At 38.5% G+C, this 26244-nt stretch overlaps 1 protein-coding gene and 1 long non-coding RNA gene across 4 annotated transcripts in view; one reads left to right on the plus strand and one right to left on the minus strand.

Annotated features, from left to right (window-relative positions):
- PPP2R2D (protein phosphatase 2 regulatory subunit Bdelta) overlaps positions 1-8751 on the minus strand; it is a 31159-nt gene extending 22408 nt beyond the window's left edge. For 2 of the 3 annotated variants that reach the window (XM_062579729.1, XM_062579728.1), the window contains exons 1-2: positions 8678-8751; positions 8437-8517 (exon numbers count right to left, since the gene is read on the minus strand). In XM_062579729.1, the coding sequence (XP_062435713.1) occupies positions 8437-8517; positions 8678-8684 (88 nt within the window). In that variant the 5' untranslated portion in view covers positions 8685-8751. Of the gene's footprint in view, positions 1-8436; positions 8522-8677 lie in introns of those variants that run through there. The other variant, XM_062579731.1, reaches the window with a different exon arrangement.
- Positions 8752-8915: 164 nt separating this feature from the next.
- Positions 8916-26244, plus strand: part of LOC134142962 (uncharacterized) — a 53193-nt gene continuing 35864 nt past the window's right edge. Inside the window, exons 1-2 of the long non-coding RNA XR_009958988.1 lie at positions 8916-8962; positions 9461-9668. This is a non-coding gene — a long non-coding RNA (uncharacterized LOC134142962). The remainder of the gene's footprint in view (positions 8963-9460; positions 9669-26244) is intronic.

The raw sequence follows: 26244 nt of genomic DNA on the forward strand, positions 1-26244 counted from the left end.
GTTTCAAAATTCAGTTTAAATGATCCAAGTCTTTTAAAACCATTGTTTAATCTTAATCTCCCCATATCACAAAGTTCCTGTCATTATTCTGTCAATGTTCTATAAATTTAGGCCTCCAAAGTTTCCAGGGATAATTTACTGGGGGGTGGGGAGACTTAGATTTAAAAAAAACAAAAACAAAACCCCTTAAACTTCCAAACTAATCTAATTCCATGAAGAATTCATACTGTCTGCCTGTAGTAGGTATCTAAAACACTTTGATCTCCTTGGGATTACAGGTACTTTGTTCTCTGAAAACAAAACCGACCTCTCTCGCTGTTTGTGAGGTGGGATTCTGCACAGGAAAATCTGCTTAACGGAGATAAGGAACTTGCTTTTTTGTCTTACCTGTAGTGGTTGACTTAGTGTCTTTAGAGCAGTGGTTTTCATTTCATAATCTGCGAAGTGAAGCTTAAGGCTAGCCTATCCCTGTTTCCGAAGGACTAGGTACTAGGTATTCCTAGCCAACACAGATTTCAGTGCCTAGACTCCCCGTTTAGGTAATGGAGAAAGCAAGAGATCCAGAAAATCGAAATTAGATGCCTATAATTAGCTACCATGAATACTTCCTCTAAAGTTGGTTGCATATTACTATTTTGTTAAAATCTAAAAACTGAGCAGTGATTATTTTTTATCTGACCCAGTAGATTTATGCATTTGGAGCTACAGACCATGCTTTAGCACTAGATACAAGCAGCATCAACTTTTCTCTCATTCTTTTAAGCTGTTCAAAGACTCTCTTGTTAAAAACCCTCTCCTCAGACATTTAATGCACAAAGAAGCCAAACATGGACTGTTTTAGAGGATTATCTGAAAGGGAGGCTGCTTTAACTCCTAAGGGATCTTGTCTTTCACACTTTTGGAAATTTTAAGTAACACACAGGTTCATATTCTGTTCAGAAACTGAGGAAAAATTGCAAGTTCGCTGACCTTTCTCCAGCTCTCCCTACCTTGAGAAGTCTTTTCAGTATGTAACATCTTTTTTGATGATCTGTCCTAGAGAGCCAAGAAATGAACTGCTTTAAGGACTACGAAACTTTCTGAAGAGGCTCATGCTCTGAGAGGAAATGACTGGGTCCGGAACAGAGCCAGATGGCTGGCATAAATTGTAAAGGAGATTGCCAGTGGAAACTAAACATAGAAAGAACATTTCTCTGCCTGTAATTAAGTTCAAAGGTGACACACCTTCCCCCACATCCCTCCCTTATTCCAAAAAAGTATTTTATTCTACAATAAAGTTACTGGAGACTTAGTCTCCCACAGTTGTTGGGAATGAAGCAGAGAGTGTAAAAGGGGTGAGTATAGGCTATGTACTGCTAAATCCACTTGTAAACTGGGAAGCAGGAACTCTGATTTTCTGCTGGACTGTAAAAAATGGCAACATAGTGAACAAAATTGTCCTTTGCAAGAGATTACAGTAATACAGCACTTCAAGACACAACCGGCTAAAAATATCCTTAGCCAGGGTGTATGCAGAGAATGGCAAGGAACTAGCACTTCAGAACAACTAAGCAGAGAGTCAAATAGAATGAAATAAAAGAATGTAAAAGGAGCAAGAAAGAACAGTGACATGATAAAAGGTATAAAAAGAGTCATTAGAGAAAACATAGTAAGTCAAAGAGAAGGAAGAAGTGCAGCAACTAATGTGTGTTAAAACAGTAAGTAATGAAAAAAGATTTAAAAAACAAAATCATATTCAAGCAAAACAAGTTACAAAGGCACAGTATCTTAGAACTGCCTTGTTACTTGATTTACATTTATTACATGGGAACACTCCAACACTATTACTAATAGCAAGGTATCTATTTGCATTAAACAGCTTTCGTGGGCGTGAGGGGAGGAACTGGCATAACAGCTGACAGTTCTTCACATTTAGATCAGCACTGCTGCCACATGAAGGCATCAGCACAGAGCTATTGGCAGGCACCATGCTGCTAACCAGCACCTACCCTCATGCTTTACTGATAGGGTTAGACAAACTATGAGAATTTAAGTTACTATGTTTCTGATTATTACCGAGTGGCTTCAGTATTGATTTTTAGTCTTCACCATCTCCCTTCTTTCTCCTCATTTTTGTATCTCTCACCGATTTGCTTATAGGTGAACACAGATTCTACACTTTGGCTGCGAGAACAGTCAGTGAAAAAGATTTATATTACTCTGCAATTAGCACAGATCAAGACTATGTATTGTAAATTGCTGTTATTCTGCCATGTCTTAGCTCTTGTAAAGTATTTCTTAAAGAATTGTTTAATATTTGATAGAAATTAGAATTCTATCTCTGAATTGTACTGAAATGTGAGCTGAACTTTTAAAGCTATTAATTGCTTGACAATATAAATAGAAGTTACACAAAGTCATCTATTTTTCAGAATATGCCATTTTGTAGACTCCCATTTTCAGATTTCTATTTTTATAAGCTATTTAAAGCATTAATAAAGAAATGAGATGTATCAGAAGTCAGAAGAATATCACAAAGATGGTGGTACAGTTCTGCTCTGACCAAATTTTCTTTTTTGTCCTCCAGTTGACACTGTCAAGCATTGTGCCCATTTAAAGCATATATGGGCATAACAATTTTTTCTGCCGTAATAATCAACTCACTGAACAGCTTGAATTGCCTTAAATATTAAGTGCTATATTTAGTCCAAAATAAGCTTGCTTTCTGAACTAATTCAAATATGAATAGATTTAATGTCAACCAAGTAAGGGCATCAACAGGGTCCCCAAGCTGCTCCAACAGCAAGTGCAGTAGCGTGCCCGGCACTATGGTTCTATACACAGCTGAAGCTGGTTGAGGTCTGTACTGCTGCTGGAAGGAAGTGGCAAAGTGCAGACGAGAGCATTTCTCTTGGAAAGAGTCAGCTCTGCTATGTCTGGGATCTGGAGTTCAGCTAAGGCACTTGGTCAGAAGCAAGCAGGCAGGCCATTTTATCCTACTGTGGAGGCTATAACAAAGCAGCAGGAAAGTAGTAACAGCTGTCAAACTAACTGTTCCCAAGCGCTCTCCCAAAGGCCAGAGCACCCAATGAATTCCCAACAACTGAACACACGCTCAGTCGGTTTGAAGTTACATAACAGTTTGCACCTCTTACATGAAAAAGACTGCAACTCCCCCAATTAGATAAATCTGCAGCTTCTTTTCAATGAAACTAGACTGTAAATTGATGCTGTAACTCATCAAATCCAGTAAAGGCAATTTTTAAAAGTACATCTGGATGCCTAGATGAGTTAGTGATAGTAAAGTAGTACAAAGTAAGGGTAAAGTAACAGTAAGAAGAAAAAAGCAGTACAGCTGAAGTTCAAAAAGACAGAAATAAACTTTACCTTCAGGCTTGCCAAAGCTTGCCATGCACCTTTTCTTACAACCAGTGAGAACTTACGGAGGCTATTTATAGTATTCAGGACATAATCCCGTATTCTGTATATAAATCTATTGCCTCAGTATATTTTTGACCTGAGGAATAATAATTTCAATAACCTTTCTCCTACTGGAAGTTTCCCCAAATCTTATGGTACTCAACAATTGATACACAATAATGAGTGTACATGGGAAGCATATTAAAGCTCCCCATGGGTCAAAAGGTAGTATAGCCTACTGTTATCACAAATTACCATTCTATTTAATAACAAAGAATATTGTGAAGGGAGACAAAGTGCAGTGAGTTTCACTGTTCACAGATTAAAAGTACAGATGTAAACTTATATTATTTTCTGTAGTCCCACTACTTTGAATATTTTCTTTTGCATTCCGACCTTACAATTCTGCAACAAATACTCATCACGTACCTAAACTGTTTATCAATCATTTGTAAAATATGCATTCCTTCAGCTTTGCATCAAAATATCATCCAGCCAAACATATCAATTTGTCTTCTCTTGTAGCCCAGTAGTTGTTTATCCTTTTAAAGTATTTTCTTATTTGTTCTTTAATATTCCACTCGGCATCTTTCATTGGTCTTTCTTATGCCCATAAACCTACACCTCTATACTTTTCTGATATGATGGCCATAATTTCCTTTTATGCATCTATGTTACCACAAAAAAAAAAAAAAAAAAAAAGCGCTCAGCTCGGCTGGAACTTCAATAATGAAACAAGGCATTTGTGAATCATCTTTAACTGCCTTTAATGTCTCCTGTTACATCCTAAATTTCCTTGTTTTCTTTACAAAAAAAGAAAGTCTTTTTTATAATTCGCAGAATGCTAAACATTTGGGTATTTATATTCTTACTCCCTCATCTCTCATCCCTGCAGTTCCATTACCCCATCACACACAGATGTGAGAAAGGAAAGAAAAAATCCCACTGAAGTATGATACTATGGTAAAGATTACATATTTAAATTCATAGTATATTAGTTGTAAGACAGATTCTTCTCCAGATGAGAAAGCATTACTTGACATAAATACTTTTTTTCTGAAACTTGAAGATCATCTGAAATTAAATGCTTTTTTTTCCTTTTCTTCTAATTTTGTAGCTATTCACTTGTACATCTGGGCTTTCTAAGCATGAAAAGCCATATTCTAGAAATTGTAAGAGACAGGAGAAAGACCTGACCAACCAGAAGCCTCCAACAGTTCACTAACAACTCTTCTCACACATTACACCCCATCTTAACAGCCTTCCAGTGATATTTACTCATACAGTTATATCACAGAATCATGGAATAGTTTCACTGGGAAATAAAGCCCAAAAAACTTAGCAACTTAAAAATAGCAACTAGGTCTATCATTCCTTCTATTCAATCTTAAATGGATATCAAATAGCTATACCTCTTTTTGGAAGAAAAAAGTGAAAACATTAGCTTTGAAAATAATAAGAAAGTGCTTGTTAAAAATCCTGAACAATACTTTAAAATATTTTTTTCAATCACTGATTTGGATAAAAAAAAAAAAAGAAGTTTAACAAGAGGGATGTTTTTAAACTTGAAAACAACTGCAGTATTATAATTCAATGTGTGTTCAATATGATTTAATTAGATCATAATCTTCTACTTGTATTCTGCATTTGAATAAGCTAAGATAGACTTAATCAGTACTATAATAAGTCTTAAAAGGTAAACTAAAGAATTTGTGGAACTGATGGACTAATAAAGTAGTTTAGCAGTGCTGTAAATGCCAATTACAATTTGGAGACTTCAAAACCTGTATTTTCTTTTTTAACAAGCAGAAAATTCAATCCAACGGGATAACTACTCTTAAGAGTCAATGACAACCTTTCTAGTAGAACAAGAGATCTGCTCCTATGAAATACTTTACAAAGGTTCACCCTTAAGTTAATGAATAGGATTTCACAGCATCTTTCTCTACTACAAATGAAGGGCATCATGTCCTGCATTTACTTGCAGCACCAAGTTTCAGACTCAGCTGCTTCAAGAAAGGTTTCAAATATAACATTTAAAATAGGTAAAAACTTAAGCTAATGAAATTCCCTGAAAAAAGTATGAAATAGTACTCATTTCATTTAGTGGAGTAATCATACTCTTAAAGCTGTTAATATCTGAGACAGGAAGATATATTTAAGCAGTTCTGGATTAAAACAGAACTTAGAGGGAACTTCATCACAATCCAAAAACCGCTACAGATTTTTTTTTTCTTTTAGGGGGAGGGGAGAAGGGGGCAGGAGCTGTTAAAAAACAAAACCCAAAGAAACCACAATACCAGTAATGGGAAATCCAAGATCTACATAGCATTCAGCTTCACCAACTTCACATTCTGGCAAGGATTTCCAACTTGTCAACAGCACAAGTCAATTAGAAAAACTTAGTGTGCAATATAATATATATTATACAAGGAAAAAGAAAGTCCCACACAGGGGCAGGTATACACGCACACACTTTGTAAGTTACATTCAGAAGTGGTTACAGATTATATGTAGAACACCTGACCTAGGGCACTTGGGCATATCTGTACCTTAAATAAATGTTAACTTTCACATTTTGCTTGCCAATCCTCCTGATGCCCCCAAAACCAGCATGTTTTGAATATGCAGAACAAATTGGAGAAAACACTCAAATCACTAAACTAACTAGGTGTCAGGCAGCATAAATATTTGAAACATGTATTGAGAATGCCACTTTCTACCAAAATAGATAATCCAAGAGTAACAATCAAGTTTCACAGGCAATGAGCATTGTGTTTGTAGTCACAGGCCTTTATGTAATCAGTAATTACAAAGTAAGTTTATATTACTTTTTTAAAAATAAAATTTGTTACCATCTTCAACACCATTTTTTTCATTCAATAACATGTTTCCCTCAGTCCTGCTCCTTGAAGCCAATTGCCCGCTTTAAAAAAAAGTATAACCACCAATACATTTTCCTCATCTTTTTGTGTGACCAATCTATTTCAAGCATTGCTCTTTCAGTTATTTAAACACACCATTGAACTGATTTCAAAGATTATTGGTTCAGTACACAGAAAAGACAAAGAAGAGATAAAGTGATTTTCTATATTAATGACCTAGTTACAAAAAATGCTAGGAATGCAGACAGCAATTGCAAATCTAACAGTATCAATTTGTCATAGTCATGCTAATATTTTCATTAAAGCAATGTATCTGAAAAACAATTGTGGAACATAAAATGTATTCAGGAATTAGAGTTTAAAAGAAAGACTTTTTGGTTAAGCTTTCTGATTACTAGGCTTTGTAATTCCAATCACTGAATAAACTGTCTATACTAACATTAAGCAGAGTCTCTCTTTAATGCATTTTACAGCTATTTTATGTTGTTATTTTCAGATTTCTTTAAAGAGCTATTTCTTTTCCAAGTCAGAGAAAAGGAAAAAAAAAAAAAAACAGCAAGCTGACAAAAAAAGCATTCACAGTGGTTCTATGTAATGTTTTCTGCAGGGCTATTTCATGTTGACAAGGAACTTCAAGTAAGTCTACACGTGCAATTTGGTTAAGGATGCTTTAAAAATGGTAAGACTACAAGTGACTCTTACATTCCAGAAGGAAAACAAAACTCTAGTACCAATTTTGCAAAAGCACGTACAGAATGATTACATACATTAGTCACCCTATGAAGTAAATAGAATTATTTTTACGTAATAATGCCACACAATCTGCAGTCCTCATCCTAGAAAAAGTCTAAGTACTCAAGAGTAAATCCAGGATAAATTGTTGAACAGCAGAGCCACTATTTCCCCTTACCATTTCTGGTTACTTAGAACACAGAGCTTTCACCTCTCTAACCCAGTAACTCATCAGTTTCTGTGACTTCTCTCCTTAGTAATACAAGTTCTTTTTCTCTGAAGAGTGCTGTTATATGCTTAGCTCATTAACTGGGTTTAAGACATACTAGTGTTTCAATTAGCAGAAGCTTTCTGGCTCTGCACAAATTCATGTTGCTCAGTAGCAAATGAGAAGTAAGGTGCTCAAAGAAGTATATTTATTCCAACATGGAGAACTGACTTTTTAGTGATACAAGTGAGAAATATTAAGAAAGGACCACCTTGAAAATTCATAAAAGACACTTAACACATTACACGAGCATTCTGGGAACTTCAGATTAGCAGCACATGTCACAAAATATATTTAGGAGGGAAAAAAAAAAAGGAAGAACACCACCACCTCAACCGAACACTAGTTCCTCAAGTGGTTTTAAATTCTATTCCTCCCATAGCTATTATTTTGAATGGAATACCAAAACAAGTGGCATAGAAATGAAAAACACTGTGAACATAATTTCTCTATGGCAGACGTTAAGAAAAAGTATTTACTGCATCCTACAAAAAAAAAAAAAAAAAATCAAGCCAAGACAACCACACACACAGACTACAAGTAATTTCACCTAACATGATAAGAACGGTTATTTCAGTTAATACAGTAAATATCTAAATAAATAGCACAGAATTCTGTTTCACGTGCACACTTCAGACATTTCTACACAGTATTTCCAGCTTGAACAGTCTGAACATGGAAAACTTGAAAAAAAAGGGAGAACTTTCTCATCAAACTCCAGCAGAGCTTCACATGTCAGTTCTACATACTACAGAAATACTTCTTCCAAGTAAAGCACTTCTTGTTTTCTACTCATGCCAAAATACGCGGTGCTCAGTGCACTTCAGGGAAGTGCTAAGGTGTGCCTGTTTTTCCTACTGAAATATCCTATTTGTGGCTTCCAAACGAGCAGGAGCACAACCCATTCACAGCTGCAGGAACCTTTATATCCTACTTTTAAATTCAGCCCCCACAACGGAGCCATGCAGTCTCCGTTTCAGAGCGAAGCTCCACAAGCCTGACAGGCTCCATCCGTGTGTGTTTTGCGGATTTGGGGCCCCCCGCCGCGTTCCGGCACGGCCGTTACTGCCTCTCCCCAGCGGCTGGGGGGTGGGAGCTGCCGGGCCGCCCGGCGAGAGGGGCAGCGGCTCGGCCGCCCGGCGCTGCCCTTACCTTCCGCCACGTCCTCGTCGATAGCCCCCTTCACCTGGGAGAAGCACCACTGGAAGTCGTTCCCGCCGCCGCCTGCCACCCCTGCGGAGGGAAGAGACGCGGTGAGGGGAGCGAGCCCGCTGAGGGCAGCCCGGCGCGGCCCAACCCCGCGGGCGCGGCCCGCCGCCGCCCGGCGCAGGCCGCGCCCCTCGGCCCCGGCCCGGCGCGGCCCGGCGCGGCCCGGCGGCGCGGCGCTGCTCACCTGCCATGTCGCGCGGTGCCGGTGGGGCGGGGGGGCCGCGCGAGGGCGAGGCGAGGCGCCGGCCGGGAGCGCGTCGCCGCCGCCGCACGGAGCTGCCGCCGCTGCAGGGCTCGGCGTTTCAAAATGGCGCCCATTGCCGGTCGGCCTGATCCGGTGACGTCATCCCCGGCTGCCCTCGGGGGCGGCGGCCGTTGCGCGGCCGTTGCGCGGCGCGGCCGTTGCGCGGCGCGGAGCTGGCGGCGCCGCCGGTGCCAGGCGCCGCGGGCCGCCGCGGGCCGCCGCGAGGTAACGTGAGGGAAAACACCCGCCGCCGCCGCCGCGGGGGGCTCGGGCAGCTCAAATGACCGCTCTCCCGCGGAAACGGGATCATCTTCCCTCAGAAACTGGATCCTCCGATCATAATATTTGGGACCCCTTCCCACCCCCCCCCCCGCAGGGGTTTGGCAGGGGTTTGGGGTTATAAAGGTACCGTTAGAAAGTGCATTTCTGCGTTAGGGAGGTGGCTGCCGCTGGCCGCAGCACAGACCTGTCCCCTTGACCCGCACTGGTAGTTTTAGTAGCAGTAATGGGTTTTATAAGTGCCATTTGGCATACTGCAAATGGAATTAACGATGCAGCCACCACCGCTCGAAATACTTAAAACTGGAAAGCTTAGAAAATAATTCTGTTGCTATGCCTTTTATATGTTTTCTTCTCCCTCGCGCTCCTTTTTCTGAAGTCTTAAACATGAGAACTTTTACTTTCAAAACACGTCTATATCCCTTCTTTGGGTTCCTCTTTCAGGGAATGCCGAATCCAGAGTAACATGAGGTTAAAACCTGAGGTAAAAAACGTCCAAATCATGCTTGCGGGCCAGGGGAGCGGGAGTGACTGCCGCCCAGAGCCGGGGGCTGGCCTGCGCGCCGGCGAGCGCGGTTCTCCTCGCAAAGAGGGGTAAGGTCTTCTTCAGCTCCTGCACTGACAAGTTTTGCACCTGTAAGGCCCTCAGAAGGTGATGTAGATTTTAAAGCCTTAACTAGTTTGGGGGATGATAAACTGGTTTGCAGTAAGACAGTTCAGAGAGTTTCTTCTTTGTGTGTGTAGGAAACTGATCTTTTACGGCAAGTGGCAATTAGTTGCTTTTTATTTGCTATCAAGTCTCTGGGCTAGAGGGAACTTCTCGAACAAGCTCTGTTCTTGTGAAAACTATTTTTTCTCTGTTGAAAGTTGACTCTGTTTTCTGATTGGCTTGCACATTCAGCCCATAATGATCCAGATATTTTCATGTATGAAATTAATGCTAATCCATGTCATAATTTTACAGATTAAAATTATTTGCGTTAAAAAATGTCGACTATGATAGGCACAATATTATATCAAAATTCTTTTGATAATGAAACATGGTGTATCATTAATGTAAATCCAAACAGTATTCATTTTATTTTTTAAGGAATTCAGTCTTGAGGCTTTTATTTGTTTTAGTAAGAAAAACATATTTCAATAAAAGTTAAAATTTGTGTATGTTGTGACCTGAATAAATACAGCTCAGTCACAGACTAGACCTTGTGCTTTGAAATCTTATTTCATCTTGAAGTTTAACACTTGCTTCATTCCATTATTGAACTGAGAGGAAAAATTTTATTGGCTTGAATCTCCTTAAAACTTTATGATGGCTGCTTGTCATAATTCAGGTGCATGACATGAGCTTTTAAGCACTGTTGAGCAATTTAAAAGCTAATTCAAAAATCAGTGAAAACTCAGTATTTTTACAGGGATAGTTTATAGCATATTGTATGTGTCATATTGCCATTATGGTGAGCTGTATGTTTAATGCCAAAATTGTTTAAAAAAAAAAAAAAAAGTTTGGCTATCTCTTGGTGTCTATGCTTTGGATGTCTACAACTAGCCCATCTGGATGCAACCCTGTCTAACACGCTCTAGGTGACCCTGCTTGGGCAGGGAGGTTGGACTAGATGATCTCCAGAGGTCCCTTCCAACCTTACTGATTCTATGATTGTATGATTCTAATGAGTGGTTGTAGAGAAGACAGAGGACAGACACTTTTGCAGAGGCAAAGGACAAAGGTCAATTGATCCAAGTTGCATGAAGGGAAATTCAGATTAGATGTAAGGAAAAATTTCTCAGGAAGGTGGTCTAACACTGGAACCAGGAGCCAGAGAGGTGGTGAAATTCCCATCCTTGGAAAAACTACCAACTTGATTGGACAAGGCCCTGGGCAGCCAGATCTAACTTTGAAAGTGACCCCCCTGCTTTAAGCAGGAGTGTGAGCTGGATGATCTCCAGAGGTCCCTTCCAACCTCAACCGTTCTGTGATTCTGTGATACATATTGTATTAATTACCTTAGTATTTTTGTATGTCTCTGTGTTTGGGTTTTTGTATGCTGATGTATTTTTGGAGTGAACTAGATGCCATAAAGCCCATAAACTCATGTAAATTAATCAGTATGCATAATTTGAGAGATAATTTAAATGTTGACATAGGTAAATTTGTTTGTAGGGTATCCTGCTAATCACAAGATTGAAATCAAAATAGCTGATAATTAAGTTAGCATCCTGAAATGGATGCATACATTTGTTCATTTTCTAATCTGTAGGTTTTATGAACAGGATTTTTTTTTAAAGGACTTCACAGGAATTTAAGAATATATTTTTAAAAAGTTAAATGTATTTGCAGACTACACCTGTTTTGTTTAATTGTATTCAAAGAACAGGTTCCATAAAATAAAGGAACTAGTTAGTTTTTGTAAGCTTTCTAAAGTTTGGAACTCAAAAAAAATTCAGCAACTTACAATCTATTGGTTGGTTTGCAGTCTATAAAGATGTTTAAAATTGTCTGACATTTTTGGGAGATTTTCTTAAATGTTACTCTGCTGGCTTTTTTGGTAAAAGGTCGAGGGCTGCCTACTACAGGCAATGGAATGCTTTCCAGAATTACAAAACTCTGATATTCATCCCTTGAATTAAATTGCTGAGAATTTTTTTCAGGGCTGAGTTATCTATGTATTGGAACTGGACTACGCACAGAAACCCAGTGGGAGTGGTTATTATACAACTGCTAGGGTGAGAGAAGGGTGTAATATTTTTGTATAATTCTCAGAATTAAAGCACACTGTGTTTGCATTAGCCATTTTTAGATTAATGGTTCAGTGTAATGTATTTAAGCGTTGCACTTAGGAGAAAGTGACACACTGCTTTTGCCACACTTAGCAGGAAAACCTACTGACAGAGATGTTTCCAAATGTTTTCTCAAAATAGTATCTTGCCTAGCCAGTTGCTTCATGCTCCCTGACGTATGCTGTGTGAAATGTTGTTGCCAGCTCATCAGCAGTTGTTCTTCTCATCTTATTTCCCATTATCTGTTTATGATTAAACAAAGCCCTGAACTCTAGTGGTGGTTTAATACTGCTCTTTCCTAACTATCACCATGAAAATAAAGCATGCTGAAAGTTTGTTTATATTTTCAAAACCTACAGTGCAAGCCATAGAAATAGCATTTATCATGGAAATACAGTTGGGTGTCATAAAATACCAGATTTCAGTAATAGATACTTATTATCATTCTACTAAAAAAATCTTGATTATTCTTAGGTTAAAAAAGCCAGAGATTTTCCTATAGAATTTTTGTCTGTTTTCCAAGTTTCAAAGAAAGAAGTTGGTCAACTAGTGAGTTAGCTTTATTAGCCTTGTATTTAGCCCTATTACCTGTATTTTTTACAATGTGTTTATCAGAATGGCACATAAAAGTATTCCATACTTCAGGCTAGTAGCACTTTAGATTGAACTTTCTTTAATTACAGGAATTGTCTGCCCTTGTCCTCTTTCTCTCCATACGCTCTGAACATGAATGTCTACTCTTAGAGCTGTCCCAGAGCAATGAGCTATACAAACCCTGGTATCTCCAAAATGTTATAATTTAGACTATTTGTCTTTACCAAAGAGTCCTTTAGTCTAAGCATCACTAAAATCCCTTTCTCCTTATCCATTCTGATGTCCTAAAACTTGTAGTTCAACTTTTATCTTGACTTCCTGCTCTCCCCAAACACCTGTACTCTAGCCAGCACCGTTACTATCCCTGGCTGCCGCCAGGCTTTGTGTCCCATGTTTGTGCAGACATTCCCATGCTGAGTTGCAGATGTGCCTGCCAGCCTGGCCCTCAGCTGATTCTCCTCATTGGCACAGGGAGCTCTTCCAGGAAGGAGCAGCACAACATATCTTCTCAGTGCTAGTTTGGCTGCTGCAGCACATTTATATGTTGTGGATAGCTTTTGTATGAGGGAAGGGAAGGGATGGTGACATATGCTTTGCTTACTGTTTACTGCTGCAAATGCAGAACACGCCCCATCTAGTCACAGCTTCTTGTCTTGCTTACCTTCCAGTATTGCAGACCTCTGATGAACTTCACACCTTTTATGTAGCTGTTATAAATGAAAGACTGAGAAAAGGAACTAGAACTGCAGATATCTTTGCTGCAGGTGTCAGTCATGAAGAAACCTTGAAAGCTTTAGTTTTAGACAATTAGAAGCAGTATTTTTTCTCTAAAATAGAAAAGGAAGTCATTGCTAGTTGAATCACCTCCTGACTGAAGAAAATGCCTGCACTATTGTATTTTTCATGCTGTGATCCAGTAATTGCTTTCGGGCATTATGGGGAAAAAACTTTGCCTAAACAGAAACTTTAGGCTGCTTCTCAGCACTCTGTGAACGCTTGAATATAATACTATTGGCTTAGTAATGTCAGAAACTGCTACTTGAAGATCATCTTGGGAGTGGTTGCTTTGTGCCTGGTTGAGGAGCCCTAAGAGTTTGCTAGTAAATTACATTGGTGAGGATTTGAAAAGTCTTGCATAATAGAGGTGTCATTTTCCATTTCTGCATTGATTTGCTACTGCCTGTAGTAAATATAAACTGTTCCTAGCAGTTTTCTTAGTAATTGCTGATTATCTGTATAACTGGAACTATAAGCATAATCATGTTTAACAGGTTATTACTGTTTGAAGAAAGATTATCAGGGCTTATTGTATTATTATGAGTTATAATTGGATTCCTTCTGCTTCGTCTTTTTTTCTTTTTCTTTTTTTTTTCCCCCTTTTTGGTCTACTTTATTGCATTTCACATGTAGTGGCCTAGAGTCTGATCCATTCTTATTTGATCATTACTTGAGCTTTTTAGAGGATACCTTCTTCTGTCTAAAGATCTCCCTTATTAGCATGCTGTTCGGCTGTGCTGGCTTTCTCCTGCCTTTTTCCAAGCCTTTTTAAGAGGTAGTATGCATTGGCTGTGAACATTGTAGCCTCCTTCCCACCTAAAATATTTAATTATCTTAATTGCCTCACAGTCTACTTCTAATTTTTTTAGTCTGTCTTTATAAAGTTGATCATAAATTTTAATGGACTTTAAGTCTTTGTTAGTCTTACAGGGAGACCAAACAGTATTAGAGTTGCTCTATTACATGTGACTTTTCAACTATAAGATTTGGAGTGAGATCTTATATGCTACTGCAGACCAAGCCTGGGATCCCATCTTGTTTTGTGGGCTAAGCGGTTGTTCCATAAAGTAGTAGTAGCACCTGAGATTAGTTTTGGGGATTACCTCCTGATATGGCCCTTATCTCCACTCAGAAAATTGGAAAATTGTGATTCTCCTTACTTTTCCATTTCCTGCCCTTTTCTGCTGATATGCTTTAGAATGTTGCAGTCAGCATTGCTGTCCTGGCAGGCAGGCAGTAATTTTGATCGATGTTGTAGTCTTCATATTTTGGCTTGCAGTTTCCACATGTGCTCTTTGTGATAGTTGGCTTGTTAGTTTAATTTAATTCTGTGTTCACTTTAGCACTGCTTTACAAACAGTATGGCCTATTCTCCTTTTCCTGCATGTTTTTCATTCTGGCATTGAAGCGTTCCACTGTTTGTCTTCATTCCACAAAGTTTCCATTTATGCCTCTATGGTTGAATTCTTTGAAAGCTAAACATTCCATTTTCCACAGGTACAACTGTTGTCTCTTTCCTTGGTAACCTGTTTCAGTGAGTTTGTTTTCCATTTCCTATCTGACTGTTTTTATCCTCTGAACTATCCTTCATTTGAGGATACAGATTTTCCAATCCATCATCCCTCACAGAAATGATGTACTAAGTTGTGTGTTCTTCCACACCTGCCGGCTTTCTTTCATTGTTCAACATAAACGTCATTTGTGACCTTTTTGATTTTTAAGTGCCATCAAGTTGAATCTCTTGTGACTTAGCTTAAGTCCTTCCTGTCTGTGCACGCTCTTTATTTGAAAAGTGTCCCAATTCCTGATAAATCAGAATTCCTACCACTGTCAGCAGGCATTAAAATGCTGTGTTACTTCCCCCCTCTCCCCCCAGCCTTTCACTCCTGTAGAAGGAAATCTGTATAGAGAGGGAATGTTTAGGAAAAGTCTTTTAAGGACTTCAAAGGTTTAGCTGAAGGGAGGAAGCACATACGTATGAAAACATGCACCATCATTTAGGTTTTGCTGACACTTTTCTACTTTGACTGAAGGAAACTGAAATGCAGAAACAGATTATATCTTCACAGAACATACTATCTGAATTGGTCTTAGAATTAAAAATTAATGTATTAGGTATTAAGGTATTAGAAAGCTGTGTTCCCCTCCCAGCTTTTCACTCCTGTATGGGCTGCTTAGTGGCCCTTCAGAGAACACTGTCCTAGAAGTAATTTTTTTTCCAGCTTCCTTTCTCCAAATCTAAATCTTTCCTCCAGGTCCTCTTTCTTGTCTTCTCTCATTGGTACCACTTTACAAAAGTAATGTGGCTGATGGTAATGGATAATAGCTGCTTTCAAGTCTGTTTGAAGCTAGGTTACTTCCTCAGCTGTGGATCTTTGGACATTTACAATAGTTCCATATATATATATATATATATATATATATATATATATATATATATTTGTTTTTCATTCATTTGGCTGATTTGACTCATAATAAATAACTTTAAAGCTTATGGGACATGAAGTATTGCTGCAGACGTATTCAATTTGAATGAAATAAAATCATAATCACTTGGATCAGAGCCACCATTAATTTTTCATTCTAAGATGAGTTCAGATAGTATGTTCTGTGAAGATATAATGTTTCTGTATTTCAGTTTTCTTCAGTCAAATTAGGAAAGTGCCAGCAAAACCTCAATGCTGTTCCCTATGCATATGTTTCCTCCCTTCAGCTGAGGTCTTTAAAGTCCTTAAAAGACTTTTCCTAAATGCTCTATGCATAGATTTCCTTGTTACTCAGCGTTCTTGGGCCTCAGGTACTTTACTTGCATAAAAGCTAGGAGTTAAGTCTTGTTTCAAATTAGATTCATCTCATTTAACTTTAAAGTTATTATTTCCTTTGACATAAGCAGTTCCTTGTTTTGTCCTGCCCATGGTTAATCTCTGCCATTTTGCTTCAGGCATTGTTCTCAGTGCAGTTCCAGTCCCTTAGCATTGTAAAGGTGCTATCCATTTCTTTCTAACTTGGAACACAAATCAAAAGGAGCCAGGTGTGTCATTATGGTTTAAAATGGAAACCGTGTATTTGTTACCTTGTTAATGCAATCAGAAACAAATAAATCTGTTTTGTCACTTGCTGTATTTTCTGATTTTGTTTTCTACTACTGATTTAGAACCTATCTTCCCTAAACAGTGATATTATCTGAATATACTTTTGTTTTGGGGATAGCGGGCGTTACTTACTTATCTGTGATGTACCATACATGTAGAGATGGCCCTTTATGTTTTTTTAAGACCTAGGCAGCTGATGAACTAAGAACATCTTGCTAAAATACTCATTTTCAAGATGACTTTGAAGGGAACTTTTATTATTTGGTTTGAATTGAATTGCTCATCCCTGTGCTACTCTGAGATTAAAGTAGAAATTATCTTGATTTCACAACTCAGAAGATGGATGTCAGACACATAAGTGAATTAGTCATATCTATGATAGCAAGATTTTTGTTCTGTGACACTTTGCTAAATGTCAAAGTCACATTCCTACCCAGCTACAGCTGCTTCACTCTGTGTAACTTCAATTAAAACCTCAGAATACCAAACGCTTTGGGGTTTGTCCAGCCTCACCCTGGTTTTAATTGCAACTTGTGCCTTTTCCAGTGGAAAAGAAAAGCTATAAACCTGTCACGGCTAAATTATGAGTCACTTCTTTAGCTAGGTGTGGCTACAGCTATTCCATTCCTTTGACTTCAAGACCAAGAAGTTGGTCATTACCTAAAATGGCAAATTAAACATGACATAGAATTTGTTCAGTTCATTAAAGTTAATGTGGATGCTTTGAGGGGGGAACAAACAAAGTTTGTTTTGAAGAAAGTATTTGAATTCTGCTGTAAGCACTGAAGTTAGGGAAACATTTATTTTAAAACTGTGGAACAGGCTGCAGAGAGAAGTACTTAAAAGACCTTGTTTGTGGTATATACAAAAATGTAGGAAACAGCATTTATTTCTTGCTGCAACTTTTCTATTTAGATGTAAAGCAAGCCTGAATGAAGAAAAAGACTATTCTTTTCTCTGACCATGCTGATTTCAGTACATTCTTGTGGGAAGGACAGAAGAGGGGAGGTAGTGCATTCTGTATGCACCAATTCATGTCTTAAAAATAGGAAGATTGCAAAGCCTTCTACTTTCATTGTTAGCTACTGCAGTAGTTCTAGAAGTGGACTTAAAATAAACCTTTGGTGTGGTCTGCTCGGGAATCCTTGATACAGGAAGAAAGTGCAGGGGGTTAAGTGAAATTCTTAAACAGTATGTTTTTAAAGAGAGATGGGGCTAAATGAAACATTGAAATCCTTTCATAGCCATATGAGTATACTGGCTAGTATATGTCCAACAGAGTGATGATCAGAGTTCTGTTGACTCACAGGCTAATCATGTTTTTAAATCACGTTCAGTTTTGCAGTAAGAATTAGAACTGTTATTCACTAAGAATTAAAACACAGGACAGTTTAAATTGCAGTGACTTAATGGAGGAAATTCAGTGTTCAAATAAGTAGCACTAACATACGCTAGAGCTAAGTGTAGTTGCATTGTAGGACTGGGAAAGAATACTTGAAGTGTTGAGCATACTGCTAACAGAATATACATTTTACTACTGGCTCAGTTTGAGAGCATTTTAAATAACTTTAATATTCTTCTGCAGTCTTATCTGCTCTGTGCACCTATTAGCATTAATGATGTCCAGCAGAGGAGTTAATTCTAAACCAATGAAAATTGCTGTTTGTATTGTGAATATTTCTGTTGAACCACTATGTAACTTCAGAGCAGGAAGGTAAGTAGAAACACAGATCTGACTTCTGGAAAGGCAGGCCTTGTGAGACAATACGTAATCTCAGTTTAATGCCAAGTGCTATTAGACTAATAGTGCTTTTGTGAGCCAATCTGTAGAAAACAGTGGGCAAGCCTAGGGTTCCACAGAGGAGTACTGTCCACATATATGAGCTGGTTCAACATCTGCTAACATTAACAATGCTCTCCACTGATGTGAAGGGAATTTGGATCAGGTCCATATACAGTCATCTAGCCCTCAAAAGTCCATGTTAGTCAAAATACATGTGCCAGTGGTACATTAGTTTGCTGTGAACTTCACAGATATCTTAGAGGTCTTCCAGAATTTTAAACATAAGTCTTTATCAAAAAAGGTAAAAGAAATGTTGCTTACAGGAGTTACAAATTTAACAGCAAATTTTGGCAGAAAATAGACTTACAAGCCTTTAAATAGGTCCAGTGTTATAACCACTGAAAGATGGTCATAAATATATTTCTGCAATATTATGTTGATGTCAGACACAGTTACAGACACATTCAAGGCCAGATTTTCAAAAAAGTAATTGCAGTCAGAAAATTTGCCCTATAATTTCAGTGCTCAAAAGACTAGAATGTGTTCTGAATCATTTTCCTACTTAACGGAAGTACTAGAAGTACGTGATACTTGACCGACAAAACATGCTCACAAATTCTTCTCTGTGTAACATAAAAATGTTGATCTAAGAAAACACGTAATGGCACAGATTATCTAAGCAAATTTGGAGAGGTGTCATTTTACTGGACATCAGTTTGTGTTGGCTAATGGATTTATATTGGCTAAACACTTCTGCTCAAACTGATCAGCTAAAGAAAGGTCCATCACCCAGTGCTGAATGGAGTTGTAGTTAATGTCCTCAACAGAACTGCCATGAGCTGTGAAATACCAGTTTACACTGGGAAGAGAGCCAAGGCAAACAATAGTCTGAAGAAAAAGAATGCAAACTTCTGTTAAATATTTATTTCAATTATTTGAACTACCCTGTGTTCTTACTGCAAGCATATAAATATTTACAAACACTTTCTGATTGACGATTACTGGTTGAAATGGGATATTCTAGTAGTTTAAGAATGCTGTTTAAGTATTAATGCAATTTGTGTCAGCTTGTTTTTTTAAGCCAAAATTCCAAAATGAAGCTTTCTGACTGCCAAGCGTCACTGGCCAAAAGCTGTACTGTAAAGTTCTGTATATCCTTTTAAAAGGCAACAACATTTAGAATGTTATAGTTAAGACTACTTTCTCTAAAACTTTTTAAAAGCTAACATACTTTTAAATATAAATGGAATAGTTAATATGACTGCATTTTCTGCAATATTCTTGATTCATTAAAAATTAACATTTCAGAGTCTTAGAAACACAAAAAAAGTTGCAAAATGCTTTGTTGTAATACTGGTACTAGTTGCTTATCTGGGAAAATGTCTTCAAGGAGGGTTTACTGTGGTTTGTGTACTATGTGCAAATGCAGCTGCCTTTACTGGTCTGCATTTGCTGTCACTCAGATCTGTAATTTTAGATTTATATTCAAATATTTCCAATGTTGGAGTACATATATGGTTAACATACATGCCTCTTTGTACAGTCATTCCAAGATTTGATCTTTCTTCTTTATGCACTCTTCAATATTTTTGTCAAAACTCTGCTCATCTCATTTGCAGGCTATTGGAATCCAGTTTTTGGGAGCAGCACTCCAGCTGCGCGTGCGTTCAGAAAATTCACAGTTCTGTTGCGGGTGCTGACTATTGGTTTATCACTCTGAAAAATGTGCAGTGAGCCTGTTCACAGGTTCTCCTGCTTCCAACACATCAAAACCAAGGATAACATTAAAGCTTATTGTTATTTTAGGCAGGTAAAAAGCATCAGTTCTTGAAGAGTCATGAGAAAACCAAAACCCTCTCTTGAGGTCCTTGGCCCGAAGAATGGCTGCATGGGTTCAAGGGGAAGCAGCATTTATTTCAAAGTACAAAGCCACACCTTGCATTTCAGAGTAGGTGTCAAACAAAGGGAGAAGGTGATTGTGTGAAAAGCTTGGGACAAAAATTAGAGCAATAGAGGCAAGTTTCTAAAGTTCTTCCTGCTTGTGAAATGAAAAGGGAATTATTATTCCCAGAAGAGAAGCAAATTTATAGAGGGTAAAAAAGCTACCACCTTTGTTGCTGAAAGCTTGTTGCTTCTGAGGAACTGGACTGGAAAGCGACTGGTTTGGAGTCGCTTTCTGAAGGTACCTGCCTAAGGATGGCTTATCAGTGTCTATGAAGGTTGTTGCTATCTCCTGTTACATCCTCCTATTCCTCTGCACCCATGGTCTTTGTGTCACATGTTAGTAGAAGTGTGCTGAGGTATGGAGATGGCAGAACTCAGGAACAAAATACGCATCAATTCATCAGCGATTTAAAGTAGCTTGGCAGACTGCCAGGGGACAGGAGCTGTAGATGAGAGAGCTGAGAAGAAAATACCTAGGTGGACCAGGGTGCTCAGAGTTGGGTAAATACCTGAAACGACCTGAATGAGATCTAAAAGGGCCAGAATATGGAAAGGAGGGGAAGATTATTGTCTCCTCATGAGAGCTGAGATCTGGAGTTTTTGCTTATATTTTTCACATTGTGACCCTGCCCTTATGTCTTACCTCTTGTGCTTTGGACACTTAGCTTTTATCTAGGTCATTCAGTTATTGTGTCATGAAGATTTACACTTGTCCTTGTCTTGAAAATGTAGGCTATACTAACCATATTCAAACTGTCATGTGAACAGACTGTAACATAGATATTTTCTACATCCCAACACTTTTGTGCAATCAGACAGAAAATGAAGCTGGCTGTTGGGAATTTGGATGCAATGCTACTAGATACGTAGTCATTCCAAGCATTTGTCAGGTACTGCAGATCAGTTCAGTACTGTTAATCAATACAAATTATGGACCATACTTAGAATTACCTTTTTACTACATAGTGGCAAGAACATTGCCAGTGAAAATGACTCCATCATTCATAGATTATATATTTGTGCTGATTCCGATTTCTTTTGAACTAGGAAATGGGCTATACTGTTACCCGTCCAGCAAATTAAAAACCCATGTATTGTTTAAAACAAATATTATTTTTTTTGGAGGCATTGTACTTTAATATACATTACTGACTGTGACCATTTGGCTGTAATCCATTGAAATGTTAGCAGCTTTAGGATATTTGGTATGGCAAAGCTGCTGGAGTCTAAGAAAATGTTCCAGTCTTCTTTGGGATCAAATGTTATATGGATCTCATAAGGTAATTGTAAGCACTAAATAAGATTCATATGGGTTTTAGCCTATAGTCTACTACACACTCAAATATAGATTGTTTTGCTGAAGTAGCATCTTTTGATGAGTGGGGTTGATGAGTGTTGTTGATGAGTGTTAATTTTTTTTATGTGGCATAATTGTTAGTTTAGTGCCAAACTCTTGCATTTTACTAGCCGTTTTAATAACAGAAGAAAATTTTCAGTTTTGCATATCTACTTTCCAGTTAGAAGTACCTAATATTCAGTATCTTTCTCTTACTTTCTGTGTATCATAGTGCTCTCTGCTGTCCTAGATTTATAACTGCAGCATGAAAATTTAATATAGTGTTAGTCAATCCTTTGCTATTTGTCCCTGAGGCTCAAGGTTGTCTTCTTTATTGCCAGTTCCATGCCCCTGTACTGATATATTGACCATTTGTAGGTTTAACTTTAGTCAGAACAATAAAATAAATGCTTTGCAATGCACAGTAGTTCGTGGCTTATAACCGTACGTCTCCGCAGGTAATGAAATTGTATTTTCTTTATTTTGGAGGCAGGTAAGTGGGCTGTCAGTGGAGGTGCAGCTGAGCTGGTGCCCCAGCAGCGTGGTGAGGAGGCCTGCAGTTGCAAGGCCTGTGCCTGCAGCTACTGAAATACTGCCGCCCGGGAAGCAGGAGCGGGGAGCGGGCGATGTCGGCCTTTATACCGCCTTCGTGCTGGGCGTGAGACAGGCCGCGCAGGCGCGGTGGGCCGGCCGCCCACGCGCTGCCTTTCGGAGTCTGGGGGAGCGCTTGGCTCTGGAGGCACTGCTTCGGGCTTCCGGTTACTGCTGCTGACACTGGGAGTATTCTGAGCTCTGAAGCATGGCGAGGTGGGAACAGCTTTCATCAGCCTTTCACACAGCTGTACAAGAAGAAGTGTAACTGAAGCTAAAATTATTCACCTAAAGTAGCTGCAGAGTGACTCAGAAAATAGGTTTTCCCAAATATGTATTTTTAATGACAGTATCTTTCACATTATCAGTATTACACCATTTCCTGTGCTTCGGTATGGGCAGTGGTGCAGTGCTGGAAACTCAAGCTGAATAAACTGCAAGTCTTCCCTTTGAGACCTATTTTCTGTTTCCTTGTTGTTTCTATATGTGGATTCAGTAAACGAGACTTAGCTTTATAATTGCAGCAAGATTTTTTTTTCCACCAGTAGGTGTCTGTATTTTGTGAAGAAGGTAAATGCCATTACCAGTGTTGTGTTTTTTTTCCGAGTCAGCCTTCCTCTGTGGACAGAGCGCCTGGGACTGCATTTTGTGATTAAGAGTTGGATGATGCCCACTTTTACTTCCCTATAACTGTGAATAAAAAAATAGGGAAAACTAAGCATATTTCTTAGACTTTGAGGTTGTTTGTTGATGGTGTAGAAACACGTAATTTTAATTGCTAAAACAGTAGCATTTTACATATCTAAATCATTCTGTCAGTGGAGTGGAAACCCTGAGGACCAACATTTACTTCTGAAATTATTTCCTGTGCCTGGGAGAGACAGGAACACAAGGAGGTTTTCCGTGTTGATCCCTTAGCCTTGGGAGCAGTTGCAATCATGCCAGGAGCCCAGGGCCTATGCAAGGGAAGATGATTCCTTTTCTATCTCCCTTGAAATCTGGGGAAATAAATGGCCATTAACATTCAAGTAGTCTATATTCTGTCATTAATCTCTCTTGGGTTTAAATGAGGTTTTATTTCTGGTCTCTGCTGTTTGATCGTGTCTCCTCACAGGAATAAGTAGGGACAAAAGAACTTCATCAGCTCTAAAACAGTACTTGAAATCCAGAGTAAGAATTTTGCTATAGTCTTGACAGAAGCAGAGAACTAAGAATCAACAAAACAAATGATAAAATAGTAAGAGCAGAGGTCAAGAATATTATACAAGAATACTGCAGTGGAACACAGCATAAAAAGTCCCTTAGCATGCATACTTTTCCACAAATAAGCCTTCATTAACAGATACTGTCCAGATATAAATGCATTCATCACCGATCCTGTTGCACCTTGACCTGTAAAGATAGGTTTGTTCCCATGCAAGTACAACCTCACAAATCTGTTTTCCCTTTGCATTTATTTATTGAGAAGGAAACCAGATCTTCAAGGACTAAAGAGCTGGAGGACTGTCCTGAATTCAGCTGTTGCATATCAAACAGTGGGCTAAAAAGGTGATTTGTGATGAGCTGCTTTAAGTGGAAAGACTGTGGATTTCATTTTCTGTATAAGCCTGAGAGGATGTTTAGAGTTTCTGCATGTATATTTATGTAGGTAGCACTTTTTTATATACAAGTAAGCCTCAGATGAGCTTTTTTGTGCTTGTTTAGGTTTTTTGCTTGGTGAACCTTGTTTTCTGGGGAAAGATTGTGTTGCTGCTGGCAGTAGAGCACACAGGTCTTTGTAAAGCAGTATCCTAGGGATTTGCAGTTAAAAATGTCTTTTTCTTCACACCTCCAGCTATGTACTTTTAAGAACACTGTCTTTGCAGTGAGACGTTGTGCCCTTCCCAAAGTAAGGAAGTACTTGACATTAATGAATTAGTTGATTTCAGTTGTTCACAGTGAAATTTATTGATTTCAAAATACTTATTGTTAAAAGATCCAGGGGCATATAAACAGTGTTTTAGATTTTGCGATCGTTCTTGAATTACTTTGAGCTACTTCCATGTCAGTGATTTTGATCTTGACGATGCCTTTGAATGCTCAGGCCGAAGCACTGTTTTCCAAACTTGTTAAAGATCTTCCCCCCACAAAACCAAGCAGTGACACTTGAGGCTTCATATTGCTAAATCTTGATTTAGACGTCATACGTGCTCTATAATCACAGCCACCCCGGCAGGACATGCCTCACACGTTGTAAGATACCTCTGGGAGCCTCTGAGCTGCTCCCCCATTCACGGGAGCAGAGGAGCAAGAGGTGCCAATGCACTAGGCTATTTCTTTAGGTTTTGTTTGGTTTTGTGGCTTTCTTTTTTGGGGGAGGGTGTTTATTCTCTTCTAAAATTGAAGAGAAATACTAAAATACTTCTAGTCTATAATTTTTAAATATCTGACATTCAATGCTTTTTTATTTGAAGAAAGAACTAGAAAATGTGTCGAATGAGAGACAAAAATTTCAAACAGTTTTTAATTTTTACATTTTTTTCAACTTCACGTTGCTTAGAAATAAGCATGACAAAAATCCATAGCTACCTAGAAGCTAGGGAAAATAAATGTAATGGCTTTTATTGAGCCTGCTATATTTGCTTTTCTACAACTTTCTGTCAAAACTAAATAGCAGGGAGAAAGCTTGAGAAATCTATTGGTTCCGCATGGGACATAGAGCCACTTGGTGGCACTGTTGTTCCTTATTATACAAGACTTCCCTTAGAAACATTGCATTTTCTGATAAGAACCATGTAAACTTTTGGAGTCTTTTAGAAACAGTTTCCACATGTGAATGAAAACAGGGACGCTAAGGATTTTTTTAGTAGTTACAATATTATGGAGATTTATCATAAGGACCAACTTCTCGGGGTTGTAGTTTTTCATCTTCGTTTAAAGTGAAAAATGTGTAGAGCACAGGGAAATGTCTCTGAATCTAGTTTCGAGTAGTCACACACTCTGAGTCAATTGGTAGCATACTAATAAAGGAAACCTGTTTTGTATGGAAATGCTCCATTGCGAGTTAAAGGTTAAGGATTCATTTTTATACTCTACAAGAATGAATGCATAATTGCTATCTGCTAATTCAGAAAAACGAGTGATGGATTAATAACTACAAGACCAAGAGTCATGACAAAGAAGATAGATAGCATAGTTGGTAAAAAATTATTTTCCAGGACATCTAACATTCGTATTCCTCTTTTCCTGATTGACACTTCTGATATTTCCTTTGTATATTTTGCGTACTAAATGAGGGCAGCTCATCACCACAGAATGGTAATAAATTCTGCCTACATAAATAAGCTATAGCTGGCAGCCTGCTGGCAACAGGTTCTGGAGGGTGATACCTGGATCGCTGTAGTTCATGCTGGAATGTAAAATACGATTCAGGCAACCGGATACTGAAAACCTTTGTAATGGCATTGACCATTAAGGTGACAGGAATTTGGACAGCAAGTTGGAAAATCTCTTGTTTTCAAACTATAATATCTAATAGTTTAGAGTAATGATCAGCCAGATTCGAAGACATTCTCTCTTGTGGAGAAATTCAAATGAAGACTACCCTAGTAGACTGAAGTAATATTTTCAAGTGAAGCTCAGGTGAAGGAAGAAGAGCTAATTTTTTATTTTTGCTCCCCCATAGATCTGCCCCTGTCTGTGCAGGCAACAGCATTAAGATGCTTTGCAGCCCAGGAGTGCTCTGCTGGCTCTTGCACTGATCCTCATGGAGATGGTGTAATTTTCAGTCCATTTTCAGAATGGTAATTATCACTGGATTGAGAATAGGTCAGTTCAGAAAATCCCCTCTTTCTGCTCTAAATATTCTTTATATTCCATCCAAAATAAATACCATTTTTTATTTAAACCTGGAGAATTCTTTTGAAAACACCCCCTATTCCCAGTTGTATTTATCCAAAAGTAGCTTTCAGTGAAAAAAAACTTTTTTTTTTCCATTTCTGTGAGAGACCCTAATTTTAATATTTGCCAGAAATAATTTCAGGGAGTCCATGAATCTGGAACGTTTTATTTCCTCTAATCCTACAATGCATTAGATGGTGCAGCTGACCTAGGGTTGGTGAAAATGAAACCTCAACAGTTACTGGTAGATCTTTGGAATATTTGCAGAATAATGCAGTTATCCCTGTTGCTGATGAATGTAACAATTCAGTACTTTAATTCTTTACAGTAGTTCATCTTTATAGTGAAAACTTTTTTATTTTCCTTCCTCATAAGTGGAAACTCACTCCCTTAGCTCCTCTGTGTTGCCCCAAAGCCCTAGGGAGCGCAGGCGTTGCGTTTCAAGACTGTGCCCTTC

The sequence above is a fragment of the Rhea pennata genome, chromosome 7 (genome assembly GCF_028389875.1).
Source record: "Rhea pennata isolate bPtePen1 chromosome 7, bPtePen1.pri, whole genome shotgun sequence".
In the NCBI taxonomy this organism is placed as follows: Eukaryota; Metazoa; Chordata; class Aves; order Rheiformes; family Rheidae; genus Rhea; species Rhea pennata.